At 40.9% G+C, this 19,138-nt stretch overlaps 1 protein-coding gene across 6 annotated transcripts in view; it reads right to left on the bottom strand.

Annotated features, from left to right (window-relative positions):
* Positions 1-19,138, bottom strand: part of LOC126292314 (pecanex-like protein 1) — a 274,150-nt gene that overhangs the window by 79,106 nt on the left and 175,906 nt on the right. For all 6 annotated transcript variants that reach the window (XM_049986247.1, XM_049986250.1, XM_049986251.1 and 3 more), the window contains 3 exons: positions 14,514-14,660; positions 11,920-12,195; positions 1,106-1,411 (listed from right to left, as the gene is read on the bottom strand). In XM_049986247.1, coding sequence (XP_049842204.1) covers positions 1,106-1,411; positions 11,920-12,195; positions 14,514-14,660 — 729 coding nt within the window. The remainder of the gene's footprint in view (positions 1-1,105; positions 1,412-11,919; positions 12,196-14,513; positions 14,661-19,138) is intronic.

Genomic DNA, 19,138 nt, shown 5'->3' on the forward strand with positions numbered 1-19,138 from the left:
AATGAGTATTCTGCACTGCTTTTCTGTTACATGATATGTGGCTATAATGGTCCAAAAATTATCACATGTACAGACATCTACATGTTTCAGGACAAATCTGTAATTACTTCTTAAAGGAAAACATATTTTTGATTTTTTTGACATATTCCACATTCACAAGGACAACTTCACTTGTGATGTCTGGAAGAAGCATTAGCGTGTATCTTTGTTTGTAATTATAAATTATGTACTATTGTTTTATGACACGTTCTATATTCTAGAGGGTCTGGTCATTACAAATCCATGGAACAAAAGGTATATCTGATGTAACAAGGCACAAATGCAGTACAATACAGCCACCTGGTGGGTACCCTACAGCCCAGGGCTGCTTGGCAGAGAGTTGCAGTGGTACAGCAGCAACAGCCAGCAAATTTTCACACATCAAAGCCACCACATGTGATGTCAGAGAAATGTATAATGAAGTACAGCTCGAAAAAATTACATTCAGAGTTATTTTTAGTAATTAAATGTAGGACAATAGCGACCATTGGTAGTTTGTTGGACTTCTGTTTCAGAGGTCCCTAGCCATCGGAGGAGTCACGGCACGCGCAACCAAGGTAGGTGTGACAGACAGGCATATGCGTTTCACACCTCCACAGTTATCGGCCATTGTGAAACCACAACCAGAAGGCCACCACAACTACGGATACAGTGATTGTGGAACATAATTTACAGGTATAGACGCTATTTAATGAGTTAGTACTGAAGAATAATCGGCGATACTGTAGTAAAGGAGGTGGCCAGGCCTAAGCAACATTGCCTAGCAGAAAGTTTTGGTAGTAAACATAAGTTATAAGAGGACCTGGATTGCTTATTACAGTTCTGAGTAAACTGTAAGTCTACGGCATTTAATTCATTTTAGATGTGGTGAGGCAAAGTTTGTTACGAGAGTTATGTATAATATCGAGTTATTGAAACGTAGTAGTCGTCTGACCTTGGCTGAGCACACACGTCAAAAGTTAGTGAGAGAGAAATTTGTCTAAACATTATCTCAAACACCAAAGACTCTCCCTTGACGGCCATCCGTTCTCTTTATTAAAAAAAAACATGCAGACCACCAACTGACCTTGAGGAGGAACTCGTAGACTTTGCTGAACACTATACCGACGAAGAAGTAGTCGACGATGAAGGTCTGCGAGGCGGCAGCGAAGTCTATCTGGAAGAGGAGGACGGCGAAGGCGAGGACGAGGTACTGATTGCCTGTATCGGAAAAGGCACAGCGCAGGCACTTGAGGCCGCAGACGGCTGCCAGCAGTGCGCCCCAGCCGGCACCGGCATTCTCTGCCAGTTGCGGTGCGTCCGCAGTCAGCGCGCTCACCACCAGCACCGGATACAGCACGTTCCTCTCCAGGAAGCACAGGTACACGTACGTCTGCAACGAGTCCGGCACCGTGCTCGTAAGTGTACTGTCGTTCTCAAGGTACCTCTATGTTCAAAAATTTCTAGTTACGCACACCCACCTGTCACTTACTAAACAAAACACAAGCTTACAGAATATGAGACAAGCTTTGTGATTGGGTTAGTAGCTCTTTAGCAGATAGAATTCAATATATCTTTCTTAACAGGGCCAAATCACCTGGCAGCTAGCACGGGAGGCCTCTAAGACAGATTGCAGATAATGCTGTCAAATAATGGAAAATGAGACACCAAGAATGTGTAGAAAATTTCTGGACAGAGTGCACAGCACGACCACTCGATGCAGGAATCAGTAGTTGATCCTCGACATAAACAAGTGTAATGTATTGCAAGTAAATAGGCAGGAAGACCTGTTTGATTACACGATTGTGTCCAAGCACAATTCAACACAGAAAACTAATTGTTACAAGAGAGAATTACTGTCATCACTTTCCTTCGGGATGGGGAAATGCACAGTACTGCCCACACACCCACACAAAAGTGAAAGTGGTGATGTAACAAGAAGTCATTCATTCACCAGCTGATGACAGTTTACTACACGAACTTTTCAGCTTCTGTGCAGTGCTGGTCCAATCATAAAAGTGAAAGAGAGACACTTCCTAGCTTTCAGAGCTGCTGTGCACAAAGTCCACAAGATGCTAAGCAACATGAGAGGCTGCCACCACACAAACATAAGAGCACAGCTTGCCGGGTGCTTCCCCATTCTGAGCAAATAACTTCCAATGGCACCCACACAATCAGGATAATTTCTGCTTCCGCAACACGTCCTTTAATACGTCACATCCATCAGCTGACAGTGTTGCCAGTTGCCAGCTGCCAGGCAGAGTAAAAAAGAAACTCAACTACTCGTATCAGCAAGTTAATTTCAATCCAAGAGACTAATTCATAGACTGCCCGAGACACAAAAATTATTTATATTCAGTTGTTGAAAATATAATTGGATAGATAAAAAAAACTACTCAGCAAGTGTCGACAGGAGAAAGTACATATAAAAGATATAGAAATGTGCAACCTTTCAGTCAATGGCTCATTCTTCTGGTAAAGGGTTCAAGAGGAAGGAAGAGAGATGAAGGAAAAGACTGGCAAGGTTTAGGATATGGGGACAATTTGGAAAACTTGCCCTCAGCCTCACGTCAGAGATGAGGAGGAAAGAGTGATTGTTCAGGACTGCATCTCAAGATTTGAAAATCTAGAAGCTTACTGATGGAAGATGGTGCCCATAAACAAGACAGAAATTACTGAAAAAACACCGTGCAAGAGTTAATACGAGCAGAAAGCTAAGTACATTATACATGTATACAGGTGAGGTGGTGGGAGGGGCAGTGAAAAACAAACAGATCAGAAAATAAAAGATATCCTAAACTAAGAGGGAGCAAATAAAAGGAATACTTACTGAAAAGAAATGCTGAGGGCAAAGAAATTAATGCAAATTTAGGCCAAGTGGATGACAAGAACCAAGAACATGACATGTAACACCAGTTCGCATATGCGGAGTTCTGAGAAACTGACATCAGGTGGGAGAATCCAGATGGCACTTTGAGTGAAACGGGTGCCGAGACCAAGACTGTGTTACCATCCCATTAATCCTAACTGAAAGTTGGTAGTATTCACACCAATATAGAAGTTCGAACAGTGTTCACTTAATGCTGGCAGATCTCCCTTTGGTATTACATGTATGCTTTGCCACTTACAGGGGTGGTATATATGGTGAAAGGAGGGTGCATTGGGCAAATCTTACAGCATGGACGATCACAGGCTAGGAGCCACAGAGTAGGGAAATGGGTGCAGAAGGAGCAAAGGGTCAGACCAGGATATTGCAGAGATTGGGAGGGTGATGAAACTAGGTGTGATGGGAATAATGTCAGGCAGAATTAACCTCATTTCAGGCCCTGATTTTACGAAGTCATGGTGTTTTTAAAGTAGGTGATTAAGACACTCAAGACCAGGATAGTACTAAGTGGTAAGAGATGTGCTCCCAGTTCTTTTTGAGGGTATCAGCAGTACCAGGAGTGAATGTGATGGCCTGGGAAATATCAGATATAGGACTTCAAGTGTCACGGATCACACCACAAAGTTAAGTACGTATACTGTACAAATATTCAGTGTAAACGTGTTGTCACATTTACAAGGACTGTTCAGAAAACTCCGGAACTTTGTCCACAAAATTTTTCTGCTTATCTTTTATTTATTGTGCATGGTCTACTTCAAAATACTCTTCTCTGCAACTGATACAGAGCTCTGAACACTGTTTCTACTTCCAGAAACAGTCTTGGTACCTTGCTGGATCCCACAAAGTGGCATCAGCAAATTTTCATTTATCTCATCTCTTGTAGCAAATCTTCCTCATTTCCATGGGGTTTTCAAATTCAGAAATAAAAGTCTGCAGGGAACAGATCAGCAGAGTATGGAAGATGAAGCAGCACAATGATCTTTGTTTTTGTGTAATAGTCATGCACCAAATAGGAATGAACATGCAGGTGCATTATTGTGATGCAAGAGCCATTGATCAGAGAGAAACGGCCAGAAATGTCCTGAACAAGAGTCATCTTTAGCTTCTATCCGGCCATTTTTAAACCGGGTGAACCATTCATAATGCTGAGTACAGCTGAAGCACTCATCACCAAAGGCTTCCTGCAACATTTGGTGTTTCTCTGTAAAGATTATCTTGGGTTTCATGCAAAATTTAATGCAGATGCACTGTTTCTCTAATTCTGCCATCTCAAAATTCACCAACTGTGTGATACAATGTTCTACTCAATAATGCACTGAACAATAACTAACAGATATACAACAATGAAACTTCCGGCAGTTACACATTAAGCACAGGTGTATGCAGGGATGTCAAATGCATATCATTCTAAAACACCATTGGTGCATTATAACAAATGTTCTGGAATTTTCTGAACAGACCTCGTACTTTCTAGTGCCACACTGTCAAGCAAGTACATGTTTAGATATTTGCGTATGTGCATATACTGCCACCCTGAAGTGAAACAGCAAGAAATACACATGTGATCAAAAGTATCCGGACACCTGACTGAAAATGACTAACAAGTTCATGGTGCCCTCCATCGGTAATACAGGAATTCAATATAGTGTTCGCACACCCTTAGCCTTGATAACAGCTTCCACTCTTGTAGGCATACATTCAATCAGGTATTGGAAGGTTTTGTGGGGAATGACAGCCCATTCTTCACAGAGTGCTGCACTGAGGAGAGGCACTGACGTCTGATGGTGAGGTTTGGCACGAAGTCAGCATTCCAAAACATTCCAAAGGTGTTCTACAAGATTCAGATCAAGTCTCTGTGCAGGCCAGTTATTAAAGGGACATGAGTTACTGTAATGTAACCACTCCGCCACAGGCCGTGCATTATAAACAGGTGCTCGATCGTGTTGAAAGATGCAATCACCACCCCCAAATTGTTCTTCAACAATAGGAAGCAAGAATATGCTTAAAGCATCAATGCGGGCCTGTGCTGTGATAGTGCCATGCAAAACAACACGGGGTGCAAGCCCCCTACATGAAAAACAACCACTCCATAACACCACTACCTCCAAATTTTACTGTTGGCACTACACATGCTGGCATATGACCTTCACTGGGCATTTGCCATACCCACACCCTGCCATCGGATCGCCACATTGTGTACCATGATTCGTCACTCCACATGATGTTTTTCCACTATTCAATCGACCAATGTTTACGCTCCTTACATCAAGCAAAGTGTCATTTGGAATTTACTGATGTGGTGTGTGGTTTATGAGCAGCCGCTTGACCATGAAATCCAAGTTTTCTCACCTCCTGCCTAGCTGTCATAGGACTTGCAATAGATCCCGATGCAGTTTGGAATTCCTGTGAGATGAGGTTGGCCTGTAGATTTTGTGCTATACGTGTTCCTTCATGTTTCCACTTCACTATCACATTAGAAACAGTGGACCTAGTGAGGTTTAGGAGTGTGGAAATCTTATGCACAGACGTATGTCTCAAGTGGCACCCAATCACCTGATCACGTTCGATCTCCATGAGTTCCACGGAGCACCCCGTTCTGCTCTCTCGTGATGTCTAATTACTACTGAGGTCGCCAATATGGAGTATCTGGCAGTAGGTGGCAGCACAATGCACCTAATATGAAAAACGTATGTTTTTGGGGATGCCTGGATACTTTTGATCACATAGTGTATATGTAGTTCTACTGTGGATATTGGGCTAGACTGACAGTATCATTTAGCTACTAGGCCCCAACAGGAGCTAACAGTTCCTTCCTCTAGGAGGAGAGAGGAATAGGTTGGCTGAGGCTAAAATGGAAGGGCAGGTAACTCAGACCACAGGATGTTAGGGACCTACCTGTAGTGAGGACTAGGGTAGACAAAAATGAATGGAGGCCTCAGAGAGGGTAGGTCAGAGATGATACATTGGTAATAGTAAGCAATGTGCCAGTTTCAGTCCAGAGATAAAGGAAGAGAGAGGAGTAAAGCTGGCATCATGCTTACCAATGTACCATCTACAGCCTGCTCTCTCTTACACATTCCCTTTCAGCTTTGTCTACCCTCGTCTTCAGTGTTACGCTCGAATACTCAGAGGTGTCAAAATGATCCTTTTCAGTTTTTAAGTGCTAGCTATGTTTTGAAGAATGATTCAAGCAACGTTTACTTTCGTGATGTTTATTTATTTGGCATTTACTTTCATTATATCAACAAACAGTTCATTTTGCGTAACTGATTATAACTTTTTTCCAGTTTTACCTTTCACTCCCAAAAATCTATAATTTTGTTTATAATTATGCTATACACTTATCTAATACATTCTTAAGCCTCGGCTACTTTATTCTGTAGAGTAATAATTTATTTGCAACATGAAATGACAACAATGGACTTGGTTCACCATTGTTCATCATACCCTTGTAAGAATCAGTCTTTCAAAGGTGATTATGAGCTGAAGATTGAAATGAATGGGAAATAGTATTTACAAAATGGAGAAATTTTGCAGCGTTACAGAGAGTTATGGAGTGTGATTCAGATAGCGGCGAACTTTTTTACGAACGATTAAGAGGAAGAGTTTTTACCACAGACATGAAGAGAAAATGAATCATCTAATATTAATGATTCTGATTCTTCATATACGGATAATGAAAGTTTACAGTCTAGTAAGTATATTATTATTATTGTTGCTAATTTATAATCATCATACTCTTATCTACATATAATGTTACTGTACTTAATCTAGATTTTATGGTGGCTTTCTTACATTTGTTCTATTATTCATGCTTTATAGATAAAGAATAATCATGTAACACGAGAGGAGATAATCCCGTTCCATGGAGTGTAGAACAAGTGACTGCTTCTCATTGTCTGACGAAAGACATAAAGAAGTTGCTCCTAATGGAACAATCTGGATAGAAGCAGTGCCTAATTCACAAGGTGGGCGTCTTCCTAATCACAATATTTTGAGAGAATCTTCTGGACCTACACCACAAGCAAAAAGAAACGTAAGTGATGAACTTGTATCGAGTGCTTGGCACTTGTTCATAGACAGTTGTATAATCAAACATATCTTGAAATGTACTATAACGGAGGCACACAGAGTACTAGAAAATGACAGCTGGTCAATGACCACGCAAGAACTAGAAGCATTTATTGCAATTATTTATGCTTGTGGTGTGAGTGGTTGCTGAAGTACAGACCTTCACAGCTTATGGTCAGATTACTGGGGCATACGATTTTGTGTGGAAACCATGAGTACAAATATAGTCTGTGAAATTATGAGATTCCTGAGGTTCCACGAGAAGCTTACACGCTCTGCACGATTACAGAATGATAAGTTTGCACTGGTTTCTGCTGTGTGGAACAAATTCATAGAAAACTGTACAAAGTGTGACAAACCTGGAAGTGATATAACAATAGATGAGCAGCTCTTCTCAAGTAAACCTAGGTGCTGGTTCACACAATTCATGGCTTCAAAGCCTGACAAGTATAGGCAAAAATACTGCTTAACTGTAGATGTTGAAAGCAAGTATATACTCAATGGTTTCCCTTATCTTCGTAAGGATTCTGCACTATTCCAAGACAGAAGGGTTTCAGATGATTTAGTGATGTGTCTTATGGAAACATTTCTGGACAGAGACAGAAATGTCACAACAGACAATTACTTCACTTCACTCAAATTAGCCAAAAGAAATGGAAGAAAGATTAAACTCCATTGTAGGAAAAGCAAATAGAGCAAGAGGAGAAATACCACATTATCTGAAGTCCTTGAAGAGTCCTCTGTAATCCACAAAAGTTTTAAAACATGCTGACATCTCCTTGACAGCCTATCAAGGAAAGAAATCAAAAAAGTGTGCTAGTAATTCTTGCCTTCATCCTAGTGTTACCATAAATACAAATGAGAAAAAAAACTCCACAAACGGTATATTATTACCAAAAACAAAATTTGGGGTTGATACAGTAGACAAAATGGTGAGACAGTATTCAGTCAAGGCTTCCTCAAGAAGATGGCCAGTGGACTCCTTCTACAATATCTTTGGCCTAGCAGGAATAAATGCATATGTAGTATTTAGGGCTGTTACTGGGAAGAAGATCAAAAGAAGACATTTTATTCAGCAACTTGCAGATGAACTACGCTCTGAGTATGTGAAGAGTCACTTTCCTTGCACAACCGCAAGGAGGTATAAATAGAACGAAAATGAAGATGATGACAAAATGTCACAGAAGCGGCATAAATGTCAAGTTCTCAAATTCTGCAAATGTAATAGAACTATTTCCAAGTAGCAGTGTTTGTAAGAAGAAGGGTTTGTGGAAAATGTACAAAAAAACTGAATACAAATGTGTAAATTGTGTAAAACAATGAAGTAGCTGAAATTTCTGTACACATGAAAAGTTCAATTTTTTTATGAATCTGGAGCAAAGAGAAGCCTGTCATTTGCTTACACCTGTTTGGGTGTTACCAGCTTCAGAGAAATTTGTTTATATGTCAATAAATAATAATTTGTGTCCTTTTTATTCACAACTTTGTATCTGAAATGGCTATAAATCTTGTCAACATTAAAATATAATAAATGCTTAAAATTTCGAAATAATAGTTCAGAAAACTTTTTTTAAATGGTAGGGGTCAAAATGACTCCTATGGGTGTATGAGTGTTAATGAGCAAGGTAGGTAGCACATATTACTAAGAAAAGCATCTCCTTTTATTGTGTTCAGTTGTTTTTAGAACATTAAATGACTGAGAACAGAGGTTTGGTGCAAAAGTGTCTCACCCTCGGATCTGACTGGTCTGTCCTTCCTTTTAACCTTCCCCAATCTATCCCTCTGTTCTCTCCGAGCAGGAAACTATTAGTTCTGAAAGCTACAAAATATACCACTTTTATGTGTGTCTATTAACAGAATTACACATTTTGCTTGCTCAAAATAGGTATTGGCCAGCATGTGTGTACTGGCTAGCACCTCTTTGAATGTTCTTAAATGAGTTAAAGGAATTTTATTTCAAATGAATGAGAAATATAAAAATGATGATGTTTACTATGTGTCTACTGTAACTGAGAAATGAAGGCAACTAAGACAGACTTCGTGGGAGAAAAGGGTAGCTTACAGAAACCTCAATTAATCAATTCCTGGGTGTTTCTCATTAGTCTGGGACTCTTATCGAGTAAGACTCATACAGGAAATACGAAGGACTCAAGAAGAGTGATACATGTCTACTTTTCTTACTTGGGAGAAACCACTTCTGTTACATGCTAGCAAACAAACAGCACAACTCTGTACAAGAAGCCAAATATTTTAACGAAATTTAAATCGCTGCATTTCTAATTGGCCGCTGTATACATTTTAACAAAGAGCCACAGCTTTTATAGTAGTCAATTACAAAATTATGTAGCTACTTAAACTCTTTTCATAACTCCACATCTTATAGATATAAAATTAGTAGGAAACATGCAACCAGAAACTGAGATTACAAGGTATATAAAAAAATATGCAATGAGATTTTTACTGCTTTCAGAAAATCAAGTTGTGCAAGTAAAAATGATAATTATTGAAATAACCACCATGTATGAACATGGGATCATGTTTGCACTTTTATCCAATTTTCCAAGAGATAATGGTTTAGTTTTACATAAATAGAATGTTTCGGCATAAAACTGTCAAAAGATATTTTAAATAAAATGAGGAACAGAAAGCAAAAATACCATGCTTATAGCTAATAGTTCAGATATTATAGTAAGTATTTTGGAATTCTACAGTTTAATGTAAAAATCAGTGACTGTTCTCACTTTGTATCTTGAGAAATGTATGGCACTAAAGGAGTAAAACAATACAAAAAGTAAGTGTTCTGTTCAATGTCATCTTAGAGAAAGTAATAAAAGAGTGTAGGCAACAGGAGTGGGCTGGAGTAGAGATGGACGGTAACTTCAATTGTCTTGCATATGCAGATGACATAGTACTACTAAATGAATCAAAGCATGAGTTGAAAGGAATGTACCAGGAAATGGACAATCATGCACAGAAGGTAGGGCTCAAAGTGAATAGAGACAAAACAAGAGTTCATGCAATAAGGAAGAAGACAAGAGCAGGAAGAATTTCTTGACATAGATGGCAAGAGGTTCAAGAGAGTACATCAGTTCAAATACTTGGGATCTTGATTTACCATGAACAACAAAATAAAAATGGTTTTAAATCGATCTCAGTGAACACTACAATGAAAATCTACAACACTGTGCTATGCCCAGCAGTAATGTATGATTCAAAAACATGGAGCATGACTAAATGAGAAAAGGAAAAACTATTAATATTTGAAAGAAGAGTAATGAGGAAGATATGGGGACCAGTTTTAGATAATGGAGAATGGAGGAGGAGGAAAAACGAGGAAATCTACCTTCTGATGCGACAACCAACTATCCTACAGAAGATAAAGAGCAAAAGAATACAATGGGAGGGGCATGTAGCCCATATGCCAGATGGAAGACATGTGAAGATGACACTAAGGGGAAACCAAACACCAAACACGCCACTGGACGACCAAGGCAACGCTGGATGGACGACGTGGTGAAGGACCTAGCAGCCCTGGGAATTGAAGACACGTGGAGGAACCGGGCACAAAACAGGAAGGAATGGAGGCAGTTTGTGGAATCATTTGTTATTTATTTAATTTGTTATTGATCTGAAACCATTTTACACCTTCATTTTCATCTTCAGACACTTAAACAAAATTATCAAAACTGTATACACATGCAGGCATGTCCTTTTGCTGTACCACAGCAACCTCTAATGTGGTGAATGTAAAAATATTTTTGTACACTGATGGGCAAAACATTACCACCATTGTCCACTGAGAGATTTTAAAGCAGGACAGGCAGCAATGAGTGGCAGATATGACAATAGTATATAATGCTGATGCATACTCAACTGTTTCAGAGTGCACTGTTCAGCACAGACTGACGAAAATAGGCTCCACAGCAGACAACCCTTATGTGTACACGAACCCGTCAACTGTGATTACAGTCATCATAGGTACACATCACGACTGGACTGAGAATCAATGAAAATTTGTTGCCTGGCTGGATGAATCAAGTTTCTTGTTACATAAGATCAATGGTCTTGTCAAGGTACACTATCATTCAGGTGAACAACTGCCCGAAACATGCAATGTATCATAGATTCAGCCCGGTGTGGTCAGAATTATCCTACGGGGTGTTTCCACCCGATCACCCGTGGGACCTTCGGTAATAACTGACAGCAGTGTCACTACACAAATATCACAGTGGATCTACTGCATCTCTTTATGCTCGACATCTACACCGACAGCAACGGCATCTCCTGGCAGTACGACTTACTGTGTTTGCAATGATCTCCGGAGCATGACAATGTCGTATTCTACACCAAATTTGTCTACTCTCAACACAATAATCTATACCTCGGATGCTATCAGGTATCAGCACCTTGCCAACAAACATCTGCTCTTATTTACATGAATTGTGTGACCTGTTCATAAACATCTGATGCCACATACCTACAGGAAGCTACTGAGGAGTTGTCGAATCCACACCGTGCAAAATCACCTGTGCATTGCGTTCCAAAGATAGACCGACAAGCCATTATGCAGGTGCTCATAAGGTTTGGGTTCACTGGTGTATTTATGAAATAAGAGAATGCTGTGGCATAACTAAACATGCGTATACCATTTCAATGAGTGTGCCTAAGGGCCTCAGCATGGAAATGTAAAAGGCTTTGAAATTAATTCCAAATAATGTAAACAAAAAACAAGGCCAATTGGAAAATTAGTATGAAAATAGCGTTAGTGCTCCATAGTAAAATCTTAATAGTTGCATTAGGAGATTTAGGAAAACCACATAATGAGCGGAGGGAGATCCAAACTACACTCCTTCCGAACACAAGTCTAGTGTCTCCCCACGGTGCCTCACTTTGTGCAGGGGTACAGTATAGCTATATAGCAGGCAAGTGCAAGAGAAACGTACCTTCTCAAACCACATGAGCTTGGCGGGCTGGCGCACCTCGAACTGGCCGTGCTCGTGGGCGCGCAGGATGGGGCGGGCGACGCACAGCCAGGGCAGCTGCTTGCGGAGCTGCGGAACCACGTAGTGCAGCAGCAGGCCCAGGGCACACGCCGCCGCCCACAGCGCCGGCTGCAGGTCGGGCTGCAGCGCCGAGAACGCCGTGCTGGCGTGCACACCACATACCAGCAGTGCCGCCGCCGGGCACACCAGCCCGTCCGAGCGCAGTCGCGCTCGCACCTGTAGCACCCGTCACCCTGTCACGACCCCGTGCCAGTGTATCGCCGGCAGTACAAAACTACGGTCTAAACGGAAAAACTGGCAAATGTTGTGCTAACTTATTATCCCCTGGAAAATGTGGAAAACTTTACCTATCATAGAAGAGTAATTTTTAGAGACAATTTAGCCGTAAAAGATGTTGCAAATGTGAACAGTAGTTATAAAGTTTTAATTATCATCTAATAATTTTTCAGTGTTTATAGATATACGTTTGCAATCCTGTTACACATTCAAAGCCAAATGCCACAGTAGCGTGGTGAACTTCTAGAGGAGGAAACAAATCGTAAAAAATAGAAATGTATTTGATGAACACTGCAACAATCTGTGGTAATGAATGGCAACAATGCACTGTCATAGTAAACAGTGGTAATGTGGTGCAGATGCTTCTGGTGTTGTCCAAACAATAAAGAACAAAATGGTAGACCATCAATCTGAGGAGGACTGGGAATCCCAAAAGAACAGAGGTCCTACTACTCGAATTTTGCGTATTACGATCCAGGCGATAGCGGGGAGAGGGAAAATCAGTTACGGATCATTTTCACCATTATACAAGACATTCTGAACATGACACAGGTCATCACCGGCTCAGTTCCATGACTGCACATACCCATTCCGTGACTTGTAATGCTCGTTGAAACTGCAGACTTCTACAATCAGTCTCCAAGTCATCACCCATTGGAAAAACTTGCCATGCTGAAGTTTGGATACGTAAAGAAGGGCTAAAACTGTTACCAGTTTTGTTAGTCACAGTTTTATTCTTTTAGGTGATAATTCGAACATTATGACTATCATTCTTAATTGTCAGAAAAAATTATGGTTTTACCTACATGTTAGATCATTTCTGTGGGATCCGAGGTACTATGAAACACAAAATCAGTAAAGTACAGCACCTACTTCAAACTAAACCTTAAGTTTTCCAGAGAAACGTGCACTAAGAGTGACTCATCACAACGATAGGCATTGGAGACAAAGTTCTCAAGGTTCACAATACAGTAAACAAAGTTGAACAAATTAAGAAATGAAAATGTGAGAGATGTGGCAGAGATTACTACAGCACTACCAGATCAATTCAGAATAGGCTCCCGAGTTCGAGTCTTGGTCGGGCACACAGTTTTAATCTGCCAGGAAGTTTCATATCAGTGCACACTCCGCTGCAGAGTGAAAATCTCATTCTGTAATCCTGTGTTTGTTTAACAGAGTGTTCTCAAACACCACTGATTTTACAAAATTTCTATATTTAAGGTGATGGTGATGTTCAAAACAGTGATCAGCAGTAGTCCATATAGACTGCCCCACACAATTGCTACCACACTCCTTGGGGATATAATAATCATCTGATACTTTCAGGCCAATATTATCTTCATCAGTTCACATCTGTTTCATACTCCTGGGTGCGCGAAGACTGGGCCGATTCAAGCTACCCAGGAAAATTCGCAAAATATAGCAACCTGATGCAGATATTCTCAGCCTGACAGTACCACGGATTTACAATATTTTGCCAGCAGTTACTTGGATTGTTCTGTACAGACTACTGCTAATAACTGTGGTGAACATCAAAATCATTTTAAGTACAGAAATTCTGCAAAATCTGAGTCGCTCAAGTACAGACTAATAAATAAATACAAGATTTTGTTTAAATAGATGAGATCTGTACTTGTGTTTTGAGTTATTCGGAGTGATTAGGGAAGTTAGATTATGTGATAACAATGTCAATAGAGACAGAGACTAGGCACATAGCAATAGGTGGAAGTGAAGACTCGATGAAGAGAGAGCACAGAAGAAGATTCTTCACAGCTTACCAACTGTCCTAAGTGGTGGCACTGCAAGTAATGCTCGAGAGCACGCGTAAACAATCTGTGGACGTAGAGAGCAACCCCTCAGCACGAGTCACCTCCATGATGTAATGTAGCCAATCAGATGCTGTCCTTTGGGCATAAGAGTGGGAGCCTTAAAAGTTTCACAACAGTCACACTTAGCTGCTGTGACAATGATGGAGGGAGTAATCAAAATCTTAGCCTTTTATCCTTTTTATTTTTGTATGACTGTCTACCCAGCATTAAGATGTTACCAGCACTAACACCCAATTCAACATCAGTCCTACTCACAGCTACAGGCAGAGAACAACTACGTACTAATTTAAACTAGATCATAGTTTAGGAATGCAAAACACAAAAACTGAAATGAATCACAGTTGCAAGAATAGCAAAGTAGACTATAAAGTATGATGTTTGCCTCTAAACACAAGGGCAACAGATGTGATGGTAAAGACCTCCACAGACCGTGCGTGTCAGCTCCTTTGGAAGAGGGTCTGTGTCCGGAGGTTCAGGAGGAGACAGCGGTGGTGGTGGAGCAGACGCAGACGACTGGCCACCTGTTGTAGACGTCGTCGGCACTCCTGACTCGGGGTCGGCTCCTTCCTGCGCAAGCTGTCAGAGAGAACAATTTTAAAGCCTCCCTGTGCAAAAAGAAGCTTTTGATATCATGATGATTATTTTAAGATGTAGCCACCTGATTGCATGTTAACAATGTATCACCAACCAGATTTGACAGCAATATGAATATTTCCAGCACCTCTTTTTTCTTTATTATATATATATTAAAAAAAAGAAAAAGAAAAAACCATGTGTATAGACTTTTTTTTAACAAAATTCATTTTACAAAACAGTTTATGTGTTACGCTTTTCAGTGAGACAATATATTCTATTTTTCATTATTGTCTAGGTAGCTCTTTCAATTTGTCTCTGTATTTTGCCAGTGTCTCTCAGGCTGAGTTTGTTAGTACTTGCTTAAGTTGTTTGCTATATTAATTTAAGTTTCTCCAAGGCCAGATACATTACATTTATACATTTTAATAGAAAGGAATCAGAAAGTATTGAATGAAAATGGGCTAGATTACAGCAAAGAGTGAAGATATAGAATATCTACAGTCTTTGCATTTAATACTAGTTCGGTTATGCTGATGTTTTATGTTGAGTACTTTTTGTATTTTGAAGCCTGCATAAGTTGAGTTAGCAGGCAGATAATAATATAGGGTCGATAGCACAGGATATTTCCTGGTTTGTGTAAGTTAAGAAATGTTTCAGCATTTAAAATCATGTTTTATGTTAACTATTTACTTATTTTTGTCTAAGCGTTGGGAAGTAAAAAGGAAAACACCTTACAATGGGCCATAAAACAGATCGTGGTGGATTTAGTCAGATCGAATGAGGAACAACACACCAGGAAGCAGTGGGCAGCTCCAATGTCGAACTGATTAGATAAGGATGTTGGTCGATGAGTCACGGGGACTGAAAGGAGAGTGATGAAGCTATTTGTGGTGGAGGAAAGGGCATATTTGACCGTGTGACACTATTTAGTTTCACTGTTAAAGCTGTAGTGATGTTGAGGTACTCACTGTTTGGCACACCTATTGATTGCACAAGAATAAAGATAAAATACACTGAAAACAAGGGTTGCGATTGCAGTGTTAGGAAACCTTTACATTTCAGAAACTTTAAAGGAAGAGAGAAAAAAGAGCACTTTTCACTGTCACTTCTTTACACTTTGGGCCACACGTATCTCTGTTTATGCTTGAGGGGTGTGGAAGGGTGTTGGCGGCGGTGGCGATGGCTTGGGAGGTTGTGACGGCAGCGGCGGTCACGTCACGTGGCCTCAGACAGGGTGTCCCTGATGTTCGGCGGTCAGTGGGATCTCCAGGAGACTGTGGAGGGTCTTGCAGCATTTGCTGTGTAGTTTTGCCTTTGTGTGTTCTTCCCACAAGTCCATAACAAACTGCACACTATCTGATCATTTTTTGACAATGACTGCGTGTGCAGTCATGGTGAGTATCCACATCGTGGCCATGCATTTCGGTCTTGGGGACGGTTTCTCATCAGGGATGGCGAGTGCCGTGATTTGACTGTTGCGTGGGTCACTCCTGTTTATGTGAGCTATCATTCTCTTCTTGTCGCCCATATATTGCTGCTTGCCCTGCATAGGAATCGGTGCTCTGTGATATCTTTTTCATTAAAAATTTCACAGTTGAGCAATTCTTTTACATGGATTCAGGCCACCCTCTCGTTAGTCAGTACAGTGTTGTGCACGACCTTGTACCACGTGCTCCTGTACCGCTCATTCTGAAATGTTTTTCCAGAAGACTGGCCAATCGTGGTCTGGGAATTTTGTCTCAATCCTTGTTTTGCATGTTTGCCCTCTTCGTGCACCACAGATGTGTTTTGCCATCCATAGTTGTGGGTTTGCCACGGTTGGGAGTGGATAGCTCTTGTCGAGTATCAGTTGCCTGATGTGTCACATCTTGAAGGGGATGAGCCTTGTGTCTACCGGCGCTTCCTCTAATCGTGGCCTGTAGGTATTTATTAGGCAAGACGTGATGCTATCTCTGTTCTTGATCTCCATTTGGATTGCTCTGTGCAGCAACAGCGTTGCACTTCGTCTTTACGTCTTCCAAACACAGCCCTCCGCCCTCCTTCCTCAGTGAACACATCACCTGTGATACTTTGAATATATGCCACCTCCACAGCAGGTAGTAGACAGCCCCTAGTATCGCTCGTGCAGTGTCTGTTGGTGCACACAGTATCTGTGCAACGTACCAGGCTTTCGACAGGATCATTGTGTTAATGAGTTTGACTTTGACTTTGTCCCAATGTTAGATTTCTGTTTGAGTCAGTCCTGGTGAGCCCTCGTATTGTATGTAGGGTTGTTCGCCCGTTTTGTGCCAACATCTTTGGTAGGCTTTTCTGTATTTGTATCCCTAGTGTTTTATGTGTATCGGTTATTAAATACCACTGCCTGTTGGTTGTCAGACTCCTATTGCTAATGGGGAGTAGCACAGTTTTCCTGGAATTCACTATTGATCCAAATGCTTTCTATTTTGTCTATGTCCTGCTCGTTTTTGATGAAAATTCACACATCGTCGGCATAGGCCATGCATGTGACCTTCTGAGCTCCAATTTGGTATCCATTTAAGCTGGCCAGTTTCCGTTGCAGTGGGTGAAGTGTAGCTGCGAAAAGTGCCATGGACCACGGGCAGCCTTGTCTTACAGACTTCCCTAGTTGATTCTTTTTGTTGTCCATACATTCATGGTTATTACTGATGTGGCATTCTTATAATATAAGTAAATTGTTGTCCAAATCCGAGTTTCGTCAAAGTTTGCAGGAGGTATCGGTGGCTGATCCTGCCGAAAGCCTTGTGAAAGTTAACAGAGATTATTGCTGCAGTCGTTCTGTTGGTGGTGGCGTGCACAATCGTGTCTTTGTATGCGCAGGTGGCGTCACAATATGCTTCTGCTGAGTACTGCTCACGTTTGCCATGGGCTAATCGTCTTCGTTAATGCTGTCTTGATATTATTTGGGAGGCATTTCATGGCAACCTTGTGGTCTGCTTTCAACAGTGTTATGGGCCTGAACTCCACGACATGTTTCACTGCCTGATTTTTTGAGAGGATTATTGCCCCTTTGAGAAACAAGGCTGGTACTGCTGTCCCTTTTAAGATTTCCTTCACAATTTCTGTGACATATCCGCTTATTATATCCCAGAGATGCCCATTGTTACAATATAAGCCGTTGTGGAAGTATTAAAATATTCGCACCTTACGATCAAAGCATAATGCTCTACTGACTGAGCTGTCTGGGCTCATACTTTTAACTCCATTTAATAGGTTTCACCATACAATCGAGAATGTCTACACAGTTGAAACTGTGCAGTTGTTGAAAGCATAAATAAAAGGACATTTTTATCATCCAAGTAGAAAACATGTGGAGCAGAATTGTGAATTGAATCACAAAACACCTATTTCGTACAACTATAAATTCTTTTTATATCTATAACTATCATCATCATCATCACTATTAGTGGCAGCAGCAGCAGTAGTACAATTACTGCCAGTTCATAGCCAGTATTAGTAACTCACTTGTCACTATAATCACTCTAATCATTTTAATACTATTTGTCATATTAGCGTTGATATTTCTTAGGTAAGTGTGGTGTAAGAAACATGCCTTTTGTGGGAAAGCCTGGCCCAAAATGAGAGGGGGGGGTGCTGATGATCCCAATCACATCAGGTTAAATAAATGAATAAATTATTTATTTGTGTCATAACTTACATAACTCAGGTACAGGAGGCACACCAAAAAAAATTGTAGTAAAACTACGACGTAGACATTCACAACTGATGCTAATAACAAAAACTAAAGCCGAAAGGTATATGTAAGTGTCTGAATTGTGTCGGTCTGCAACTTGACATTTCTTCTTTACAGTAAGTAGCAATCTGTCTTTCCTTACAATGTTAATAATAAGGTTTTGTTACATACAGCCAGGCCGTAAGTCAAAATCGCTCGGTACTGAGGAAGGTCAAAACAGGACAGGTAACACGTGGTCCCATGCCACCTAGTTGAAAGATGTCAAGGAGACACGAAAAGTAAGGCACGGCCACTGGCCATAAAACATAGAAAAAGTTACAGCTCCTGTCAGAATTACAAGCAATGTGAATGAGAAGTGATCGTCTTGTGTACCTGACACAAGCTGCTAGGCTTGTATGACAATGAGGAATGAAATCTGATCACACTCATTCTCCTCAAAGCATCCACACAAGGATACACGCACCCTGAAGCTCTACACAGACTCAGATAATGTGTTACTACTCTCGGGAGTGTCCGGTGTTGTCGCCAGACACGATACTGCCAGTACGCTTACTCTGCTGCTGCACCAAGAGAAGCCAAAACCACCGTTGCCACACAGAGCGTCCGTGGTTTCTGGATGTCACTGTACTCTTTCTGTGCTTACTTGTCTTGTAGCAAATGAGTCCATTTACTGGCTTGAGGGACGTTATGAGGCATGCGAACCTGCTCAGTCCTGAACAATATGTATGTCCTCTTGGGTATTAAATGTGTGGGTCAATTGATTTCC

The sequence above is a fragment of the Schistocerca gregaria genome, chromosome 9 (assembly GCF_023897955.1).
Source record: "Schistocerca gregaria isolate iqSchGreg1 chromosome 9, iqSchGreg1.2, whole genome shotgun sequence".
Classification (NCBI taxonomy): domain Eukaryota; kingdom Metazoa; phylum Arthropoda; class Insecta; order Orthoptera; family Acrididae; genus Schistocerca; species Schistocerca gregaria.